The 16,700-nt window shown below is 38.6% G+C and overlaps 1 protein-coding gene across 1 annotated transcript; it reads left to right on the top strand.

Moving 5' to 3' along the window:
• The first annotated feature begins 3,448 nt into the window (after positions 1-3,448).
• On the top strand, positions 3,449-9,046 carry LOC144198282 (protein-glutamine gamma-glutamyltransferase 2-like). Its single transcript, XM_077719209.1, has 15 exons — positions 3,449-3,658; positions 3,735-3,902; positions 4,519-4,752; positions 4,825-4,943; positions 5,298-5,426; positions 5,573-5,750; positions 6,082-6,217; positions 6,310-6,413; positions 6,492-6,631; positions 6,711-6,810; positions 6,957-7,102; positions 7,314-7,443; positions 7,538-7,698; positions 7,993-8,129; positions 8,218-9,046. The coding sequence occupies exons 1-15, from the start codon at positions 3,619-3,621 to the stop codon at positions 8,369-8,371; spliced, it is 2,076 nt and encodes a 691-aa protein (XP_077575335.1). The 5' UTR covers positions 3,449-3,618; the 3' UTR covers positions 8,372-9,046.
• The last annotated feature ends 7,654 nt before the right edge of the window (positions 9,047-16,700 follow it).

Below are 16,700 nucleotides of genomic sequence, written 5' to 3'. Positions count from 1 at the left end.
CTATGTGTTTTATTGTTCGGAACACTTCTATTTTATTGTGTTGCTAAATGTTTTGTGTTGAAATATATACATAATCTTGATCACATCCCAGTTCAGACAAGGGATACTCTTATATGATAGTATAGTATATCAAGTAAAAATTGTCATTTTCATTTTGATGCCCAACAAACTCATCTAAAGCTAGAGTAATGCACTCTGTATTTTAATTGCATCACACAGCTGCTTGAAAAGACCACTCAGGGCATCAGTGCGTCTTTTTGCTTTGGATTCTGAGTGGGACATGAGTTTACTTTTAAAGGTCACCCCCTCTTTTTTTTGCTTGCTCACAAACATTGTCTGTCCATTTTTAACACCGTTTAACCTTATTAGAACCGCGGGGTGCTGTCCCAGCTGACTTTGAGCGAAGGCAGACTACACCCTTAACTGGAGATGTAATATACATCTATACTCTTCATTTTAATTTGATCCGAAAACAAAGTCAGCAGTCTTGATTTACTTTCCCGGGCCACACAAAATGATGCGGCGGGCCAGATTTGGCCCCCGGGCTGCCGCTTAGACACATGCGCCCTAGAATATCAAGAACATGGGGGAGGGATTAAAAAACATTTCTGTCCATTCTTATTTGAATTGCCATTTTTTTACTGTGTGCTTTAGTATGATACCATATTCTTCCCATCTAGGCTTGTACCAAGTTTCAGAATGATGAAAATTGCCCTCACAGCAATGAATTTAGTAAGCCAGTAAAAGGCCATCTGTTGTGTCAAAACCACAAATAAACAGTGAAGGAAAATAACGTGAGCATCGGCACCTTCCCAGACAATGAATGGACTGGTTGACTGCGCTCTGATGAATATACTAAAGTGCTTTGAAGAAGACTAAGTGAAATGAAGGCCCAGGGATTAACCCCACCAGCTGACGGAACTCAAATATTTTTGGCCACTTGAAAGGCAACCAAATAGTTTTTCTGTGACAAAAACAATTATTTAACTGCCAATGGTGTAGAGCAGGGGTGTCAAACTCAGTTTGGTTTTTGGGCTACATTCATGCCAACGAGATCTCATGTGGGCTGGAGTGGTTTATTTTGCCAATAAAAATGTAACTTATTAGATGCCATTGATGGTGCAAGGCTTGTGCAAGTTAGTTGAACCTCTATCGTCGTCTATGGCAGGCAGTGAGTCGGTTTTACATCACTTACTTGTCATTTTGGGGTACTTACAGGTAACTTCCTGTAAATTTTGGATAATTTCCTATTGATTTACATGGACTTCCCAGGCTACTCCGTGTGTGGCAGTCGCTTTACGCGGATTTTTGGCTATGTCTAGGTGACTTCCTGCTGATTTTGGGCCGTTTTAAGAATCCTTCTTAACACTGGCTGTCCTTGACGGTGCCGTTTTGACTCCAAGGGGCGAAAGAATGAATATGACTATGGATAATAAATTGAGCAAAGTGCAATAATGCACACACTCCCTCAAAGAACTAAGAAAATTCTAGTTTTATAGCAGTAGTGTTGGAAAAACCCAAAGCACTTAATTCTGTATGTACAGTATGAATGAGCTACAGTCAGGCAGATCACCCCCGTGGGCCAGATTGAACCCCTCATTACTTTCAGGAAGAAAAAAAACAGTTCCATAAAAGGTGAGCTGGCAAGCTGTCACACAGACACAACATGAAATGTCACACAGACACAACATGACATTTCATGCTGTGTCTGTGTGACAGACACTGTGTGTTTATTTGATTTGTTCTTAGGTTTTGATGGACATTTATACCCAGGGATAATAGTGTGTGTCTATGTCACTTCATTCATACATCTGTCTGCGTGTGTGTGTTTAGCTCCTATCTGAAATGGCATCTTTGTTGTTTAAGCATTCATTACTTAGTCTACGTGTTTGTGCATGCGCATGTGTATGTGTGCGTAAAACTACCATATGGGGAAAACCAATTACCACAGGTAAATAACACAATTTAATCCTCCCAGAGCTAGCCAAACAATTAATTTGTCCAAAAGGAAAGGCACCGGTACAGAACAAACACAAAGACAGACACACCCAGGCAACAGAGATACCTTCGCCAATGGTTGATTTAAAAATTAAAAATAAATAAAGACATCAAAATATTTATGCATGTGAGATATAAGCTTATAAAATTGCAGTCAAATAATTTCTCATGACCTCTTCATAAAGATTATTAATTATTATTAAATTCATCAGATTAGCACACTGGGAATTTAAAAGGCTTCTAGAATTAGGAAGGGAAAGTACAAGTTCTAATTAATATAATGTAATATTAGGGCAAAAGAGGCGGATGGGAAGATGAAGTCATGTTGGTAGAAGAAAGAAGATGTTTCTCTGATCTCAACAAACTCTGTTTTGTATTTGGATAATTTTTACAATTTTATTTAATCATTGCAGAGAGCAACCATCCTTTTTGTTGTTGTTTTTATCATTCAGCTACTCACTACATTTCAAATTTACACTCTGTTTTTCAATGACCAAATCAATTTTGAGAATATGAGCAGTGTCACACTGTATAATTCTTTTGGTTAACCTGTGTGCACTCAATGTTTCTTCATTTACTTGGGTGGTTTAGCAGGGCAAAACACATTTACTTTGCATAAAATACATCTACAATTCAAGGGAAAAAGGTAACAAATGAACAAAAGCGGAACGGAAAACACATTGCAGAAAACAAAATAACAAATATACATTGGAAGTACCAAATGAACAAATGCCAAAACAGACGTTAGTTAGAAGCTACCTAATTGAACAAATTGTCAGTAAGTAAAGACAAAAAAACCCTATGATACTTGCGTCAAGCATTAAAAATAAAATATAATAAATAAAAATAAGAAAAATATATATAGTCTATGTATATATTTATATATTTAGAAGGTTCCTTTTTTAATTAGGATACAGTATATATACAACTTATCTACTCTGTTTTACTTATTGCATGCACAGTCAGCCTAGTGAAAGGAAAACATTAGGCCTATTAGACTGTTCAAATTAGTTTGCTTTTCTTTTTTCCCCAATCAGAAAAGAAACCAATTTATAAAATAGGCTGTTTGCCAAATATTTTACCCTTTGCATTCGCTGTAACAGATTAAGAGTAAAATTGTGCATGGTGAATATAAAGGAATATTTTCTGGCAACTTGTTTTTAAGTTTTATTTTGTGTTTTTGCATAAGTTTATAATTTGTATTTATGTTTTTTGTTCAGGACTGGCTTTAATTCTTATCATTACTGCACAGACTTGAAAAATCTGCACAATAATGACAATCTGTTGCGTTATGGATAGGCTGCTTGAGTGAAATGTCATCATATTAAGTGTTGCAACCGTTATAGCTGGGTGTTGACTGATGGGAAGATGGTGATAATGGTGACGTTTGCACTCCGTGCCATATGTCTTGTTGAGATATTTTCAAAACTAGTGCAAGAGATTTGCTCAATTAGTGCACAGCAGTCCGATACATGACGAAACTAGTGTAACTTTTTATAAAATCGTGCAGTGTGGCGTATGGTTTAGGGGTTATTGCAGTAGTCTGGAGGGTTGGCCTTGCATTGTATAAATAAAGGTCAGCGATTTACAGTGACACCGTGACTGAACGTCCTTGAAGACATGAACTTTCTGAGAGACCCAACAATGTCAAACAACAAGGGTGAGTTCGTACCTAAATATTATCTACAGAATCTGCCTTCTTCATCTGAATGGCTATCTCATTTCTCTGTCATCAGTTAACATTGTGAATGTGGACCCGAGATGCCGGGAAAACAATTTGGCCCACCGCACTAAGGAGATCGACCGAACACGGTTGATTGTGCGTAGGGGACAGTGCTTCTCCATCTCGGTGCAGTGCTCTGGGAAAGTGCGTGGTTGCAAGGCGGCTTTGGAGATCTATGTTGGTAAGTAAATTATTATCCTCAAATGACTATTGGGGGCTCAGGTCAATGATTTGTATAGGAATTCTGAGACACTAAAACAGGTTAGATGACTGGATTAGAGTTTAGAGATTAGATTTAGAGCGTCAGTTTACAGTTTTGAGATAAAGGGTTCGATCCCAGGTCTGCAAAGTTCGCAAAGGGCTGATGTAGGTTTTCTTTGGGTTGTCCGGTTCCTTCCCACATCCCAAAAACATATATAGTAGACTTATTGAACAGTTTGAATTGCCCCGTTTAGCATGAGTGGTTGTGAGTGGTTTCTCCTTGTGCCCTGTGATTGGCTGACTACCAATTCAGGGTGTCCCATGCCTAGTGCCGGAAGTCAGCTGGGATAGGCTCCAATATCCCCTGCTATCCTGGTGAGGATAAGCAGTACAGAAAATAAATGAATGAAGTAGGTTTCTTCACAGAGCTCTTTGTCTCAACTTCGACAAGTACCTATCATAATGCTGAAAAGCTGAAAAGTTAGTCTGTACTGTGTATTCATTCATGTGTATGAGACACTCATTGAAGTACTGTTTGCTCACCATTCCTAGAAGGTTTTAGACCCCTACCATATTCATTTTTTAAAATTCTTCAGGCAAGCGAGAAGAGACGGTGGTCAATGTGAAGAGGGAAAGAGGCACAGGCAAAGACTGGTGGTTTACACAGCGTTACGTGTATGATGAAATACTGCTGACTGTGTACAGTCCTGCGGATGCCATCATCAGCCCTTGCCGTCTGTCTGTGTCGCTGGTGTGCTTGTCTACTGGGCGCATTCTGGACACCAACGGAGTGACCAAGTTCCACGTGCTGTACAACCCATGGTGCAAAGGTGATTCAGTCAAGACCCCCCCAATGTGTCATTTCAATTTTGTTTTGATGTTATCCCTATATTGTGACACAGATGATGTGGTATATCTTCCTGATGTGAATCTCATTCAGGAGTATGTCATGAATGAGGATGGAACCCTTTACGTGGGCAACTGGGATTTCATCAGTACCAGGCGTTGGAATTTTGGACAGGTATGAATTGGGGGTGTCGATTCCCAATTTAAGGATGATATGATCTGATATCTGCCAATGTTACAAATGTAGCATGATGTGATTTGATTTAATGGCCTTTGTTTAATTTAATGCCATGTTATGTACATTTCAAACACCAATGGAATATACCAATTTTGAATTTTTGGGACAATTTTGTTGGATGTTTTGAATCTTTTCAATTCACTTGTGCTTAAACAAATGACATATTGGCCTCAGAATTTAATTATTACACCCCTAGAATGTGTATGATGTGTGTGTGTCTTTTTATCTGTGTACCACAGGTGTAATGAAATGATTTTGTGATTTTGTGTCCTTTTCCTCCTTCCATCACAGTTTGAGGAAAAAATAATGGACATTTGTTTTGAAATTCTGGACAACTCCAGAGAGGCAATGAGAGATCCAAAGAATGACCTTAACCAAAGATTTGACCCGGTCTACGTCAGCAGGATTATTACGGCCATGGTGACAATAACATTAACACACACGTCCTGGAAAAATAAAATAAACACTATGTTTGCCTATAATTGACAAAATAACCAATTAGTAACAGATATCAGAAAAGATGTAACATGAAAACACTAACCATTTAATATGTACTTCATGTTCAGGTCAACAGCAATCGCGACAAAGGCGTGTTGATGGGCCGCTGGGAGGAGCCCTATGATCATGGAGTCGCTCCTTACAGATGGACTGGTAGTGTTTCTATCCTTCAAAAGTGGAGCAACAGCGGAGGCAGGCCAGTCAAGTTTGGCCAGTGCTGGGTCTTTGCTGCTGTTGCCTGCACAGGTGAGCCATCTTGTCCACTTTTTTTTTTACTTTCTTGTAAATTTCTTAATTAGTCAGTCGTTAGACAGCTCGGTTTCGTCAGCAGCTTGTCATTATTTAGTCAATGAATCAATCATTTCACATTACAAACCAGTGACTGGTAGGGCCTCTGATGGGGCCCTTCCACATCTTACACCTGCCAATTACAACACACAAAATAGTGATTGAGCAGCATATTTTCCACTGTTCATTGATTATTTAGTGGAAATGTTTTATTTTTTTGATATTTTTTTTAGAAGAAACAAAGCTAAATATTTTGTGTTGAATATACTATAGCATATGCTCTTTACAGTGCTGCGTTGCCTTGGAATCCCAACGCGCCATGTTACAAACTTTGAGTCTGCGCACGACACGGATGGAAACCTCTCGTTGGACTACCTGGTCAATGAAAAACTGGAGACTATTAAAGGAAGTTCAGACAGCAGCTGGTAGTCCACCGTGAATCGCATCAATGAATTTATCTTGTTGTTGATCAACACATTATTTGTCACAAACGTTTGTCTCAACTTTTTTGTTTTAGGAACTACCATTGTTGGATTGAGTCCTGGATGAAAAGAAAAGATCTGCCACAAGGAAATGACGGCTGGCAAGCTTTGGACCCAACTCCTCAGGAACTGAGTGATGGTCGGATCATTCTAATACCATCCTTGATGCATTAAATGTCGCATACAAAGGAATAATTAAATGACATTTGCATGTCAGGTGATTACCGATGTGGCCCATGCCCTGTTAAAGCCATCAAGGAGGGAAATCTGTGTGTCAAGTATGATGCTCCGTTCATATTTGCTGAAGTGAATGCTGATATCATCTATTGGGTAATGAAAAATGGCAAACGTCAGAAGGTGAACCACATTTATCCTTTCACACCAAAACATGTTTTATATACTATTGGACTGTAATTGATGACTCTTTGTGTAACAGGTGAGCGTGAATCAGACCAACACTGGCAAGAACATCAGTACCAAAAGTGTTTTTGGCAATTGCAGAGAAGATATAACTCTTGAGTACAAATATCCTGAAGGTTTGTGAAGAGTATTAGCTTTAGCATTTGAATACAAACAAAAAGTTATCCTATTGAAACCAATCCGAGTTTAATTGGATCACTTGTGGTAGTAACCTGGTCGATGTGGTGTAGATATAGTTTCATTAAAATGTGCTATTCTACAGGTTCCAAGAAAGAGAGAGAGGTGTACAAAATGGCAGAACGTTCACTCAGAGAACCATCCCCTGAGAGGTCGGATTCAGTCAAACTGTCATTGTCAGTCAAACCAGAACCATTTGTGTTTGGATCAGAGGTGAAAATGATTGTTGAGGTGAGGCACTCAAATTGATTGCTAAATGATACATATGAAAATTGCTTTATGTAACTTTAGCCTTTATGCTGAGTAGTTTTTACCTTGAATTTGAGTTAACTTTTACAATACATGCTGTCGCAAAATGTCGTCATTTTTTAACAAGCCTTTACTGTTTTCTATCGCCACTCATTAAAAGATTCGGAATTGATCGAATAATTATTCTATGCAGGTGGACAACAAAGGAGAAAGAAAAGCTGATGTTTTTCTGACCATTTTAGCCACGGCAGAAACATACAACAATTTACTCCTCGGGCAGTTGCAGAAGGAAACCAAGCAGATTTCTGTGCCAGCTAACAAAGGTTGGTTGCTTGCCAATAGACATGATAAACAAATTACTAGTCGCAATTGTACTTTTTTGCTTTTTGCCCTTGACCAAAATTCCTGCCGATCCAGTTCACAAGGAGGTGGTGACAATAGGCTATGACGACTACGTCAAGTACATCTCTGGGCGTCAAACAATGAAGCTGACAGCGTTGCTGCAGGCTGAGTGTCTGGAGAAACCCATCATGGCTATGGGCAGCATTTCACCCACTATGCCAAAAGTGTTTGTAAAGGTGGGGGACCTCCTAAAGAGGGAAAGAATGGTAACACCTCTTGGTTGTGTTCAAGTGTGTTGTTTCCTTAAAAAGTACTACTAAGTTGTTTTGGGATGCTTTCTTTGCAATTAATTACGACCCATGCAATGGAAACCTGAAAAACATGGGACAAAATAAATCATCTTTTTTTGGGGGCCTTCACCCCAAACATGATCATTTTCACTTCAAATCATCAGTAGTCCGTACTATTCTGATACTTTGTAATCCATGCGTCAAAGCTTCTTTTGACATTGTTAAATTGCTTCTGTGCAGGTTCCTGGGAGAGCCTATACAAGACAACAGTCAATCTGCACCCTCTCCTTCACCAATCCTCTCAAAGTTCCTCTGAAAGGCGGTGTTTTCACCGTGGAGGGGGCAGGGCTCTTGGCTCCCACTGAGGTTAAGGTCAAGTAAGTGAAGACACTAAAAGCTCCAGTGCAGCACTTCTTTACGATTCATCACTTATTCAATGCCCTAAAATTCTCCTTTGTCTGTCAGCACTGACATCGGTCCTGGCCAAAAAGCATTTGTCAAGCTTGCCTTCAATCCTGTGCGGACCGGCATCAGGAAACTCCTCGTTGACTTTTTCTCAGATGGGCTACAAGACGTGAAGGGGAGCGCTACAATGGTGGTTCGCAAATTCAGATATTGAATGCAATGTGAAAAATGCCAATAATTATGTGTTTATCTATCATGCTCTTGATCCCCTGAGTGTGGTAAAAATATAAACATCAAATCAACAAGAAACACACTTTTTTTGGTAATTATTTGTACTAAACTGGCCTAAACTGGTTCTGGGCCTTTTCTGTATCACAAGATATGGATTAGTGGTGAATGGGAAAAGGAGTCAGTCCGCACTAAAGGCAAAACAAACAAATTGCAATTTTAGAGAATAGAAAATTAAATATGTACGTACATATTATATAGTCTAACTCCACATTCACTGCCAAATGAGCTCATTGTCTGCGTAATGATTAACCATTTTAATTTGATATTTGCCCAAAATATCTCCAATTTTTTGATTGCTTTTAAAGGTAGCATGGGCTGCTTTTTCACACAAAATCAGGAAGCTATGAAAAATTGTTTCCTCAATGTAAATAAAATTATTTACAATTGTATTAAATTGGCTAAATTGAGTTAAAATGTTAAAATTAGGGTAAACTGCAAAAATAATGAAATATGTAATCTAAGAAGGAAGCAAATTCGTTTTCATTGCACTCTATGTATATTTTCTGTAAATAAGCAATTTTTCTTCATTCTCTCAGCCAGTAAGGCAAATCGTAATTTCTCAACGAAGACCATTTGTCTCGATCTCATGAACACATGTTCTTCCTTCACTGCAAAACTGTTAATTTTATCATTAAATATGCTGTCTGCCTTGTAATCGTTTTGACACACATGCAGACATGTTCGCATACACAATGTGCAATGTGTAAAGATCCCAATCAGACTAATCCTGGATTACAAGGCGGCTATCACAAGATACGCACTATTTGAATGAAAAGTATACATGTATGTGTGTGTGCAAGAGTGTGATAAGAGCAATTAAAACTTGCATATTTAAAATCAATAAGCCTTTATGGCTGCACGAGGAATTTCTGGTGATGATTTTTTGACAGTCTGTAAAGTTAAAAGTTACCTAATAATACGTACAACCCGGGAGGTTTTGTCCTCTACTTCTGCTCTTTCAGCATTTAAAAACTGTTATTTCTGCTGCAACTATTTTGTGAGTGACAACCATGTAATAACAACATAACTGCATTTTTCTGGTTCTCATGTCGGCGTGACACAAATATACAAAGTATGACCTCTTTCACCCATCTGCTATGCTAAGGCCAAGGCTTTCATGCATGACTGGCCACACACAATACAGGCATCTGAGTAGCCACCAAAAACCAACCTACTCTCAGTGCCCTGCATGTGCACAATTTGAATGATTCTGTAATGCCCCTTCTCATGGGAGAGAAGAGTCAGATTGATAATGTATTTTCTAGTAATCCATTGAGTAAGTGAGCAGTAAAACAAGCCCCAATAAGCACACACTCTAGGCAAGCTGTGGGTAACCCAGTTTACATCAATACACTCGCACATCAACTCACCAACATCCCTAATCCAACAAGCCCAGTGACTTCACACGGTCAACCTTCCAAGTTAACATGTTTATTTGACGTCTGTGGCTGTCAGGGGCAGTAAATAAATTTAAAATATACATACAGTATAATCGATATTAAGTTATTACAGGCTGAAGACCTTTCACGTCTCCAATTAAAGATGCTGTAAGGTCAATTTGATGATTTTTAAAAAGTATTTTTGATAAGAAGTGATCAAAAGATGGACTGGGGACAACAGTTCTGAATCTCAAGAGTAATACGTAGATAATCTTTGTTGATGACAAAAGAATTGTGAATCAACTCATCAGTGGTTTTAAAAATGAAATGTTTAATTTGAGCGATATCCGGAATGTTTGACAAATTTTCGAGAGCAAGATAGAAGTAAAAATGTGTTCAAAGTTTGTGCTGATGTGTGTATCACTGTGCCAGAGCGACGTGCATTCTTCTGTTTATATTTTCATTAATTATAGAGGCAACGTACTGAATACATTTCCAAGGCAGCTTTGCGTGTGATTGCTCAACTACCACCAGAGATACCAACCAACCCCCCGGACACATTCATGTTCTCACTCACAGACTGACATGTAAAGAAGGAACAAGCACACTCAATAATCCACAGACAAAAGTATTCACACCAATAAATGTGCACACTGTAACACATGCGAATGCACTCACACTTGCAATCACAGTCTCTCACAAACACAAGACTTCATCTCACATGCTAACCTCTGAGGACTATTTTTGTTGATGTTTTTTTCGACTTTCACCAGCTCATCTCATTGCATTTTATTCTGTCTTATTCATTCGCAATTCTCTTAGAACTTTGTCTTTGAAGACGCCTACTACTGTTGCTCTACTCTTGTCCTGCTTTTGTTCCTATTTTCCTTCCAGATTATCATTTGACACCCATACATAGATATTTGTGTGAGAATGCCTGTCATTGTCAAAATATGTAATTGGCTTTCCCTTTGAGTCTGTTTTGTGAGAGTGTTGTGTGATTTTAATAGCTGTTTGTAACTTGGTGGGAAGTAGAGAGCTAATTTCAGTGTTTTGCGATCAGCCAATACATGATTAAAGCTATGCGAGTTCTCCAAGATGAAGAAGCACTTAAGATTGTTTTCCATGGAGTAAACAGCTACACTCGTGATCTTAATTAAAGCTTCCTTGTGATTGCTTTAGCCTCTCGCTCTTGTATAATTTCACAAATGGGAACAATTGCACTTAGGAAAGACAATTTCACTCACAGCGGATATGTGACTTAGTGTGACAGACAGAAAAATCATAATCATTTAATACACATATCATCAGTCTTGAAAATTATAATCCACATGGTTGTCCTAACCACAAATGTGGACCAGGGAAACCACGGTAAATTTAGCTTCTTAAAATTAACGTTAGCATTTTCAGTAGTCCCTGTGATAGGAAGTTAAAATTGCAATGAAGAATAAATGACACATAGATTGCAATTTCTTCCAAGTATGTTAGATTCTAGAGATAAATACTATACATGACTGATATTACCTTGCCCTTAACCTGTGGAAAATCTACTTACAGGAAACTATCACTACCTCAGCCTAAGATGGAAATCATGGGTACCCAAGTCCAGTCCTTGAGGGTCAGTAACCAGTCTATTTTCCATGTCGCACTCCACCAGATGAGTTGATCATTTCATTCAGGTGTGGGAAAGGACGGAGATATGAAAAACTGAATGTATATGGGACCTTGAGAACAAGCATCGCTGTACAGGTATGTTTTCACTCACATTGTTCCAAGAACCTTGTCCGACTGTCTGAGATCTTTTCATTCTACAGTCCTTAGTAATATGGAAAGACACATTTTGTCCTATCTAAATGTATTATTAATTCTTTTGCCAGAAATATGCACTTTATTTTTTCTCTTCCTATTTTATTCAACTAATGACCCATACTAATTATATGATTCCTTCATTAGGTCAGGGTAAAATATTCACAACTAGCCTGTGAGACCTTCCATTTAAGATGAAATAGCATTGACATTGTATGTTGAGGACATGAGAAAGATAGATGAAAAACAATACATCTATGCAAATTCAAGGCTAGAACTCAAACATGTTTATACAGAAAACCAAGATTAATCTGGTTTGTCACATTGGACTGCTATTATATTGAAAACTACTTTAAATTTCTTCCATAAAACGCAACATCAAGAACACACTGAAAAAAGTCAAGTGGGGATAAAAGGAGCGCGGAAGCGTGCATAGATTTCCTTAAGACAAACTGTTGAGGAAAAAGTGACAGGACAAATTCAGCATTATCAGATCCCTTTTTCCCCGGATGATTTCGGGGCTTATGAGTTGATGGAAGTGCTCACAAGTGTGTCTGTTACAAACAATGGCTTAAACCAAAAGTAGTATTTATTTTTGGAGAATTTAATATCAAACAAGTAACCTACTAGCATTGGAAATAAAGCTCTATGCAGCAGATGGTCTACATCTGCATTGGAATATGTAGTAATGTTAGTATATTATTTGTAGTCAGAGTAAATACTAGGGTGTGCCAATTTCATCAAGATGCCATGTCAGATCTTTGGATAAGGTATGATATTTACCACTGTTTTTAAGTATCCTACAATTTGATGTGATTCTATTCACAGAGTATGTTGTCTTGGTCTCAGTGAGGTCTAGTCACGGGCAAGTCTTCGTTTCACATAGTGTGGTCTTAAGCACAATACTAACTTGCAAGCACTGAAATAAAAACTACATGATGGATTCTAGGTTGGCATTTTCATATTGAGGTATTTTGTTTAAACTTTAGAACAATAGTATTTGTATACCCCCTGCTGCCCAAAGAATACCCAGGTAGTACCTATTTGTTTGTAAGTCTACTGCCAAAATCCAGATTGTGTTATTTGACAGCCGCTACAACAGCGTGTTTAGCAATTTATATGCAAAATAGACAGACGAGGGAAACATTCATTGGAATGACACGCAGCAAGACGAGAGAAGATCTAATTGGCAGGAAGCTCGCACATTGAGACTTGGTGTGAGATTGCTTTGTAACAAATAAAAACCATAGCACATCCAAAGAACATGTTTTTGTACAGTATACAGTCAGGTATAGTAAAGTATTTTATGCGATTAAAACAAAGAATGGTAAAAAAAAAAGTCATAATACCTCACTGATCAAATCATTACACAGTAGGATGAGAGAGTGTCTCAAATTTTTGACCCTGAACTGCGTTATCCACATTAGGTACAAGGGGGTGCTGGAGCCTATCCAAGCTGACTCTAGGACATAGGCGGGGGACACCCTGTATCGGTGGCCAGTCAATCGCAGGGCACAAGGAGACAAACAAACATTAATGCTCACACAGGGCCAATTTAGAGTGTCCAATTAGCCTACCATGCATGTTTTTGGAATGAATGAACTAATGAACATATACATGAAAATATGTAAGATTATAGCCCAGGGGTGGCCATGCCGGTCCTCGAGGGCTGCTGTGGGTGCAGGTTTTGTTCCAACTGATCCAGCACAGCCACTTTGACCAATGAGATTTCTGCAGAAAACAAGAAGCACCTGAGTGCAATCCACTGATTGCACTTGTACAACACCAGATTGTTGAAAATGTGTCCACTCAATGAGTTGGAATGAAAACCGGCACCCACTGCGGCCCTTTCCGAAACAGGGCAAAAGACTAGACAGCAGCATACATTACAGAGTTACGGAGTACCTTTTGACTTGTATCTGTCCTGTGATGCATCATCAAAACATTTTCAAAGTAGTGTAATGGAAAAAGCAAAAGTGGCAAATATGACATACGCAGAGACTGCGGTGGTCTGGATGACCACTGGACTGTGGCGGCAAACCAACTGAAGATATCAATCACCTATCTCACCATGCCTACTATGAGTATACACACCCCCACATACTCAGACAGGTGTTCTGTTTTGTTGTTGCCACGCAAGTGAATGAGTGAGCGAGTGAGTAAGTGAGCGAGTGAGAAGATATAAAATACGAAATTACAATTTGTACTTGAATGTCGCCTCACGCTTGACTTGCATCCTGCTATTCATCACCAGACAAAGACAGGTCGACTCACAATGTCTTCGTCACTGCTTTTGTTTGAATCAAGAGCCGAAACTGCTTGAAACTGGAATTATACAAGTGAAAATTAGCTTCTGGGATGAAAGGGCTGATATTCAAAGTGTTTCTTGTTGTTGTTGTTGGACTAATTAATTAATCAACTACCTCCCTTTTTAGTTTTGCATCAAAAGTTCTGCATAAATAAAGCATCCTAAGTAGATGTTTATTCATGAAGGTACTAAAAATACAAAAAGTTTCACCGTTGCTGCCTTTTTACTGCACCCATGTCAAACAGATGGAACAGCTTGAACATTTTGAGGGAGGGAGTACTGCTTAATGTGAACATGATCAGACAGAAATTTGTCTGTCACTTCCTGTTTGTGTGTGCGTTTGTTGAAAAACAGCTTGCCAGCCATTTGGATGTTGTTGAACATACGCACGTCTCAGACATAGACGCGCAGATGTAATACGAGATGGCACTTTGGATCAAAGCTGTGTGACGAATCGAGTGAAGCGGGGGAATGCCTTTTATGTAACACCTACTCATCTACATCAACCACAAGTCAAAGTCAACAGGCGCGCACACACTAATGCAAAGGCAAGGTCTCATATGTCGCTTACAAATATTCATCATTGGCAGACATGGAGGCGATTATCGTGCCTAATCAACTTAAATTATAGGTAATGAGAGCATTCCTGTGGTGGGAATTATGCTGACATAAGTTATACTTGAAATCATCTTTATTAATAAATTTAGTTCAGAACAAATTCCAGACAAGAACAGGGAAAATCTTGGATGTTTTTTAATTAATGGCAACATGATGATGTTCTAGTTAGAACATCCAGAACATAATTTTCAGGCTTGGATTTAAAAGCTATGCTCCAGTTTGTTTCTTTGGAAATTTGCATGTTCTTCCTACGCTTGGATGCATTTTCTTTGGACTATCTAACCAATTTGATGCTCTATGCTAAATTTTATACAGTGGTATTCCCCTATCAGCGATTTACATAGATTTACGAACATAGAATAACATTGTCTTTCCTCTATAAATTAACATACCAGCACAAATAAAATATTACAATTAAAAAAGGTGAACTAGTGTAAAAAAAAATGATTAACACATGTTTTTATCAATCCATCCAACTTTACTACTGTCTCTTTATAAGGATCAGGTGGTTCTGAATCTCAATCCAGTATTTGTCATTATAAAAGATTTGAATGGAAAAACGGATTGTGTCTCAGCTGTTGAATTGATAAACATGGGTTTCTTGTTCAATGTACTCCAAACTCTGTCAACATTATTCTTTGTGGAATCTTTATATTATCATTTGTGATTACAGGTCAAATCAGCATTTATTAATTCTTCCACCAGCAACCAGTGCAGGTAAGCTCAATTCACACTGTTCTCATGCCATACCAATGAAACATTTGTCTCTGTTTTTGACCAAGCATAAAGTCAGTGGAACCGTAATTATTTTCTGGCGGTATTTTCCATTAAATTCCTCTTTTGCATCTATCAACTACATACCGCTTTTGGGTTTTGTTTTTCCAACCTGACCGTTTGACAGTAAGGATCTTGGCAATGGTAATAATCCTACCAATTTGTCTTATGAAATCATAAAGGTTTTGTTTTGGTTGACTTTTGCACTCTCCAGAGTCACTCTCTAATTCCTTTGGTCAGGTGGCTTTGGACCCGAGCTCGTACATTGGCTTACCTATGAAAACTTGGGCCGGGCAAATGCACACCTTTTACACAGCGTGTGACAATTCTAAACATGTTAATATGGATAATTTGGACTTGCAAGTCTTCGTCAGGTTCCACTTCAGCGAGCCACTATTGGACCACAAATGCCCAGAGGCTACTGTACGACTGCAAAGTGGCTCAGACAGGCTGCAGTCCAGGGTGACGTGAGACTTGGTGACTCGAGAGACAAGGAGCATGTTAATGTGGAATTGTTCAATAGTAGTTCAACAAGAAACGATTACCGAATACGTTCACCTTGCACCTTGAGTAACTGGATTGGATAACATTGTTAATGAATGCATCTCGCGCATGCATTAAATTACTATGCGTGTGTGAGTGCACGTGTCTGTGTATATGTGTGTGTGTGTGTGTGTGTGTGTGTGTGTGTGTGTGTGTGCCAATGACGCCTGAGCATAATTGGTCATTCACACTGCTTTGCTGGATTTTTTTTTCAGCAGCAAAACAACCGCAACGGACGGCTGGGCAAACCCATTACTCTGGCTCAGTGCTTTTGACACACAGATGCGTGCACACATACACCCACAAAAATTGCAAACGTTGACCTGCAGTGCCTTCAGTGTGCCACATGACCTTTAATACACACTGTGGAAACATGACAGAAGAGAGGACGAAGAGAAAAGAAGAAAACAGGTATTTTCTTGTGTTGGTGTCTATTGGGGTATGTATGTATTTGCATTTAGTAGAAGTACTAGCACACAAAATCATCCAATTTGGGCTTTTTGTGTTCATTGCGCACTTTTTCAACAACTAATAACAAAGCACAATGTGCATATGTGTATATATATATACATATATATACAACTTAATTGATTTATCATTTTTAACTGGTAATGATATATACAAAATAATTAAATGAGAAAATGCCAGCTTTGGCTAGCCAGATTTTAGTTCCTCAGCAGATATTTGATTGAAATTTTGAGCAAAAGACCGGTCAAAGAACAATGAAGGGTTTTTACATCCTCACTCATTGGAGCCTCAGGTGATTTAGGATAGGTGCACACATCCATATTGGGATGGAAGTCAGCATTTTTATTCCCTTTTGA

Source organism: Stigmatopora nigra, chromosome 6, assembly GCF_051989575.1.
Source record: "Stigmatopora nigra isolate UIUO_SnigA chromosome 6, RoL_Snig_1.1, whole genome shotgun sequence".
Classification (NCBI taxonomy): domain Eukaryota; kingdom Metazoa; phylum Chordata; class Actinopteri; order Syngnathiformes; family Syngnathidae; genus Stigmatopora; species Stigmatopora nigra.
The sequence above is the reverse complement of the archived record's forward strand: the minus strand, read 5'-3'. Positions and strand labels throughout refer to the sequence as shown.

Coding starts and splice junctions, on each gene's coding strand:
- LOC144198282 (XM_077719209.1), top strand. CDS start 3,619: ATGAACTTTCTGAGAGACCCAACAATGTCAAACAACAAGG. Junction 4,944..5,297: donor GGCGTTGGAATTTTGGACAG/GTATGAATTGGG, acceptor CTTCCATCACAG/TTTGAGGAAAAAATAATGGA. Junction 8,130..8,217: donor CCCACTGAGGTTAAGGTCAA/GTAAGTGAAGAC, acceptor TTTGTCTGTCAG/CACTGACATCGGTCCTGGCC.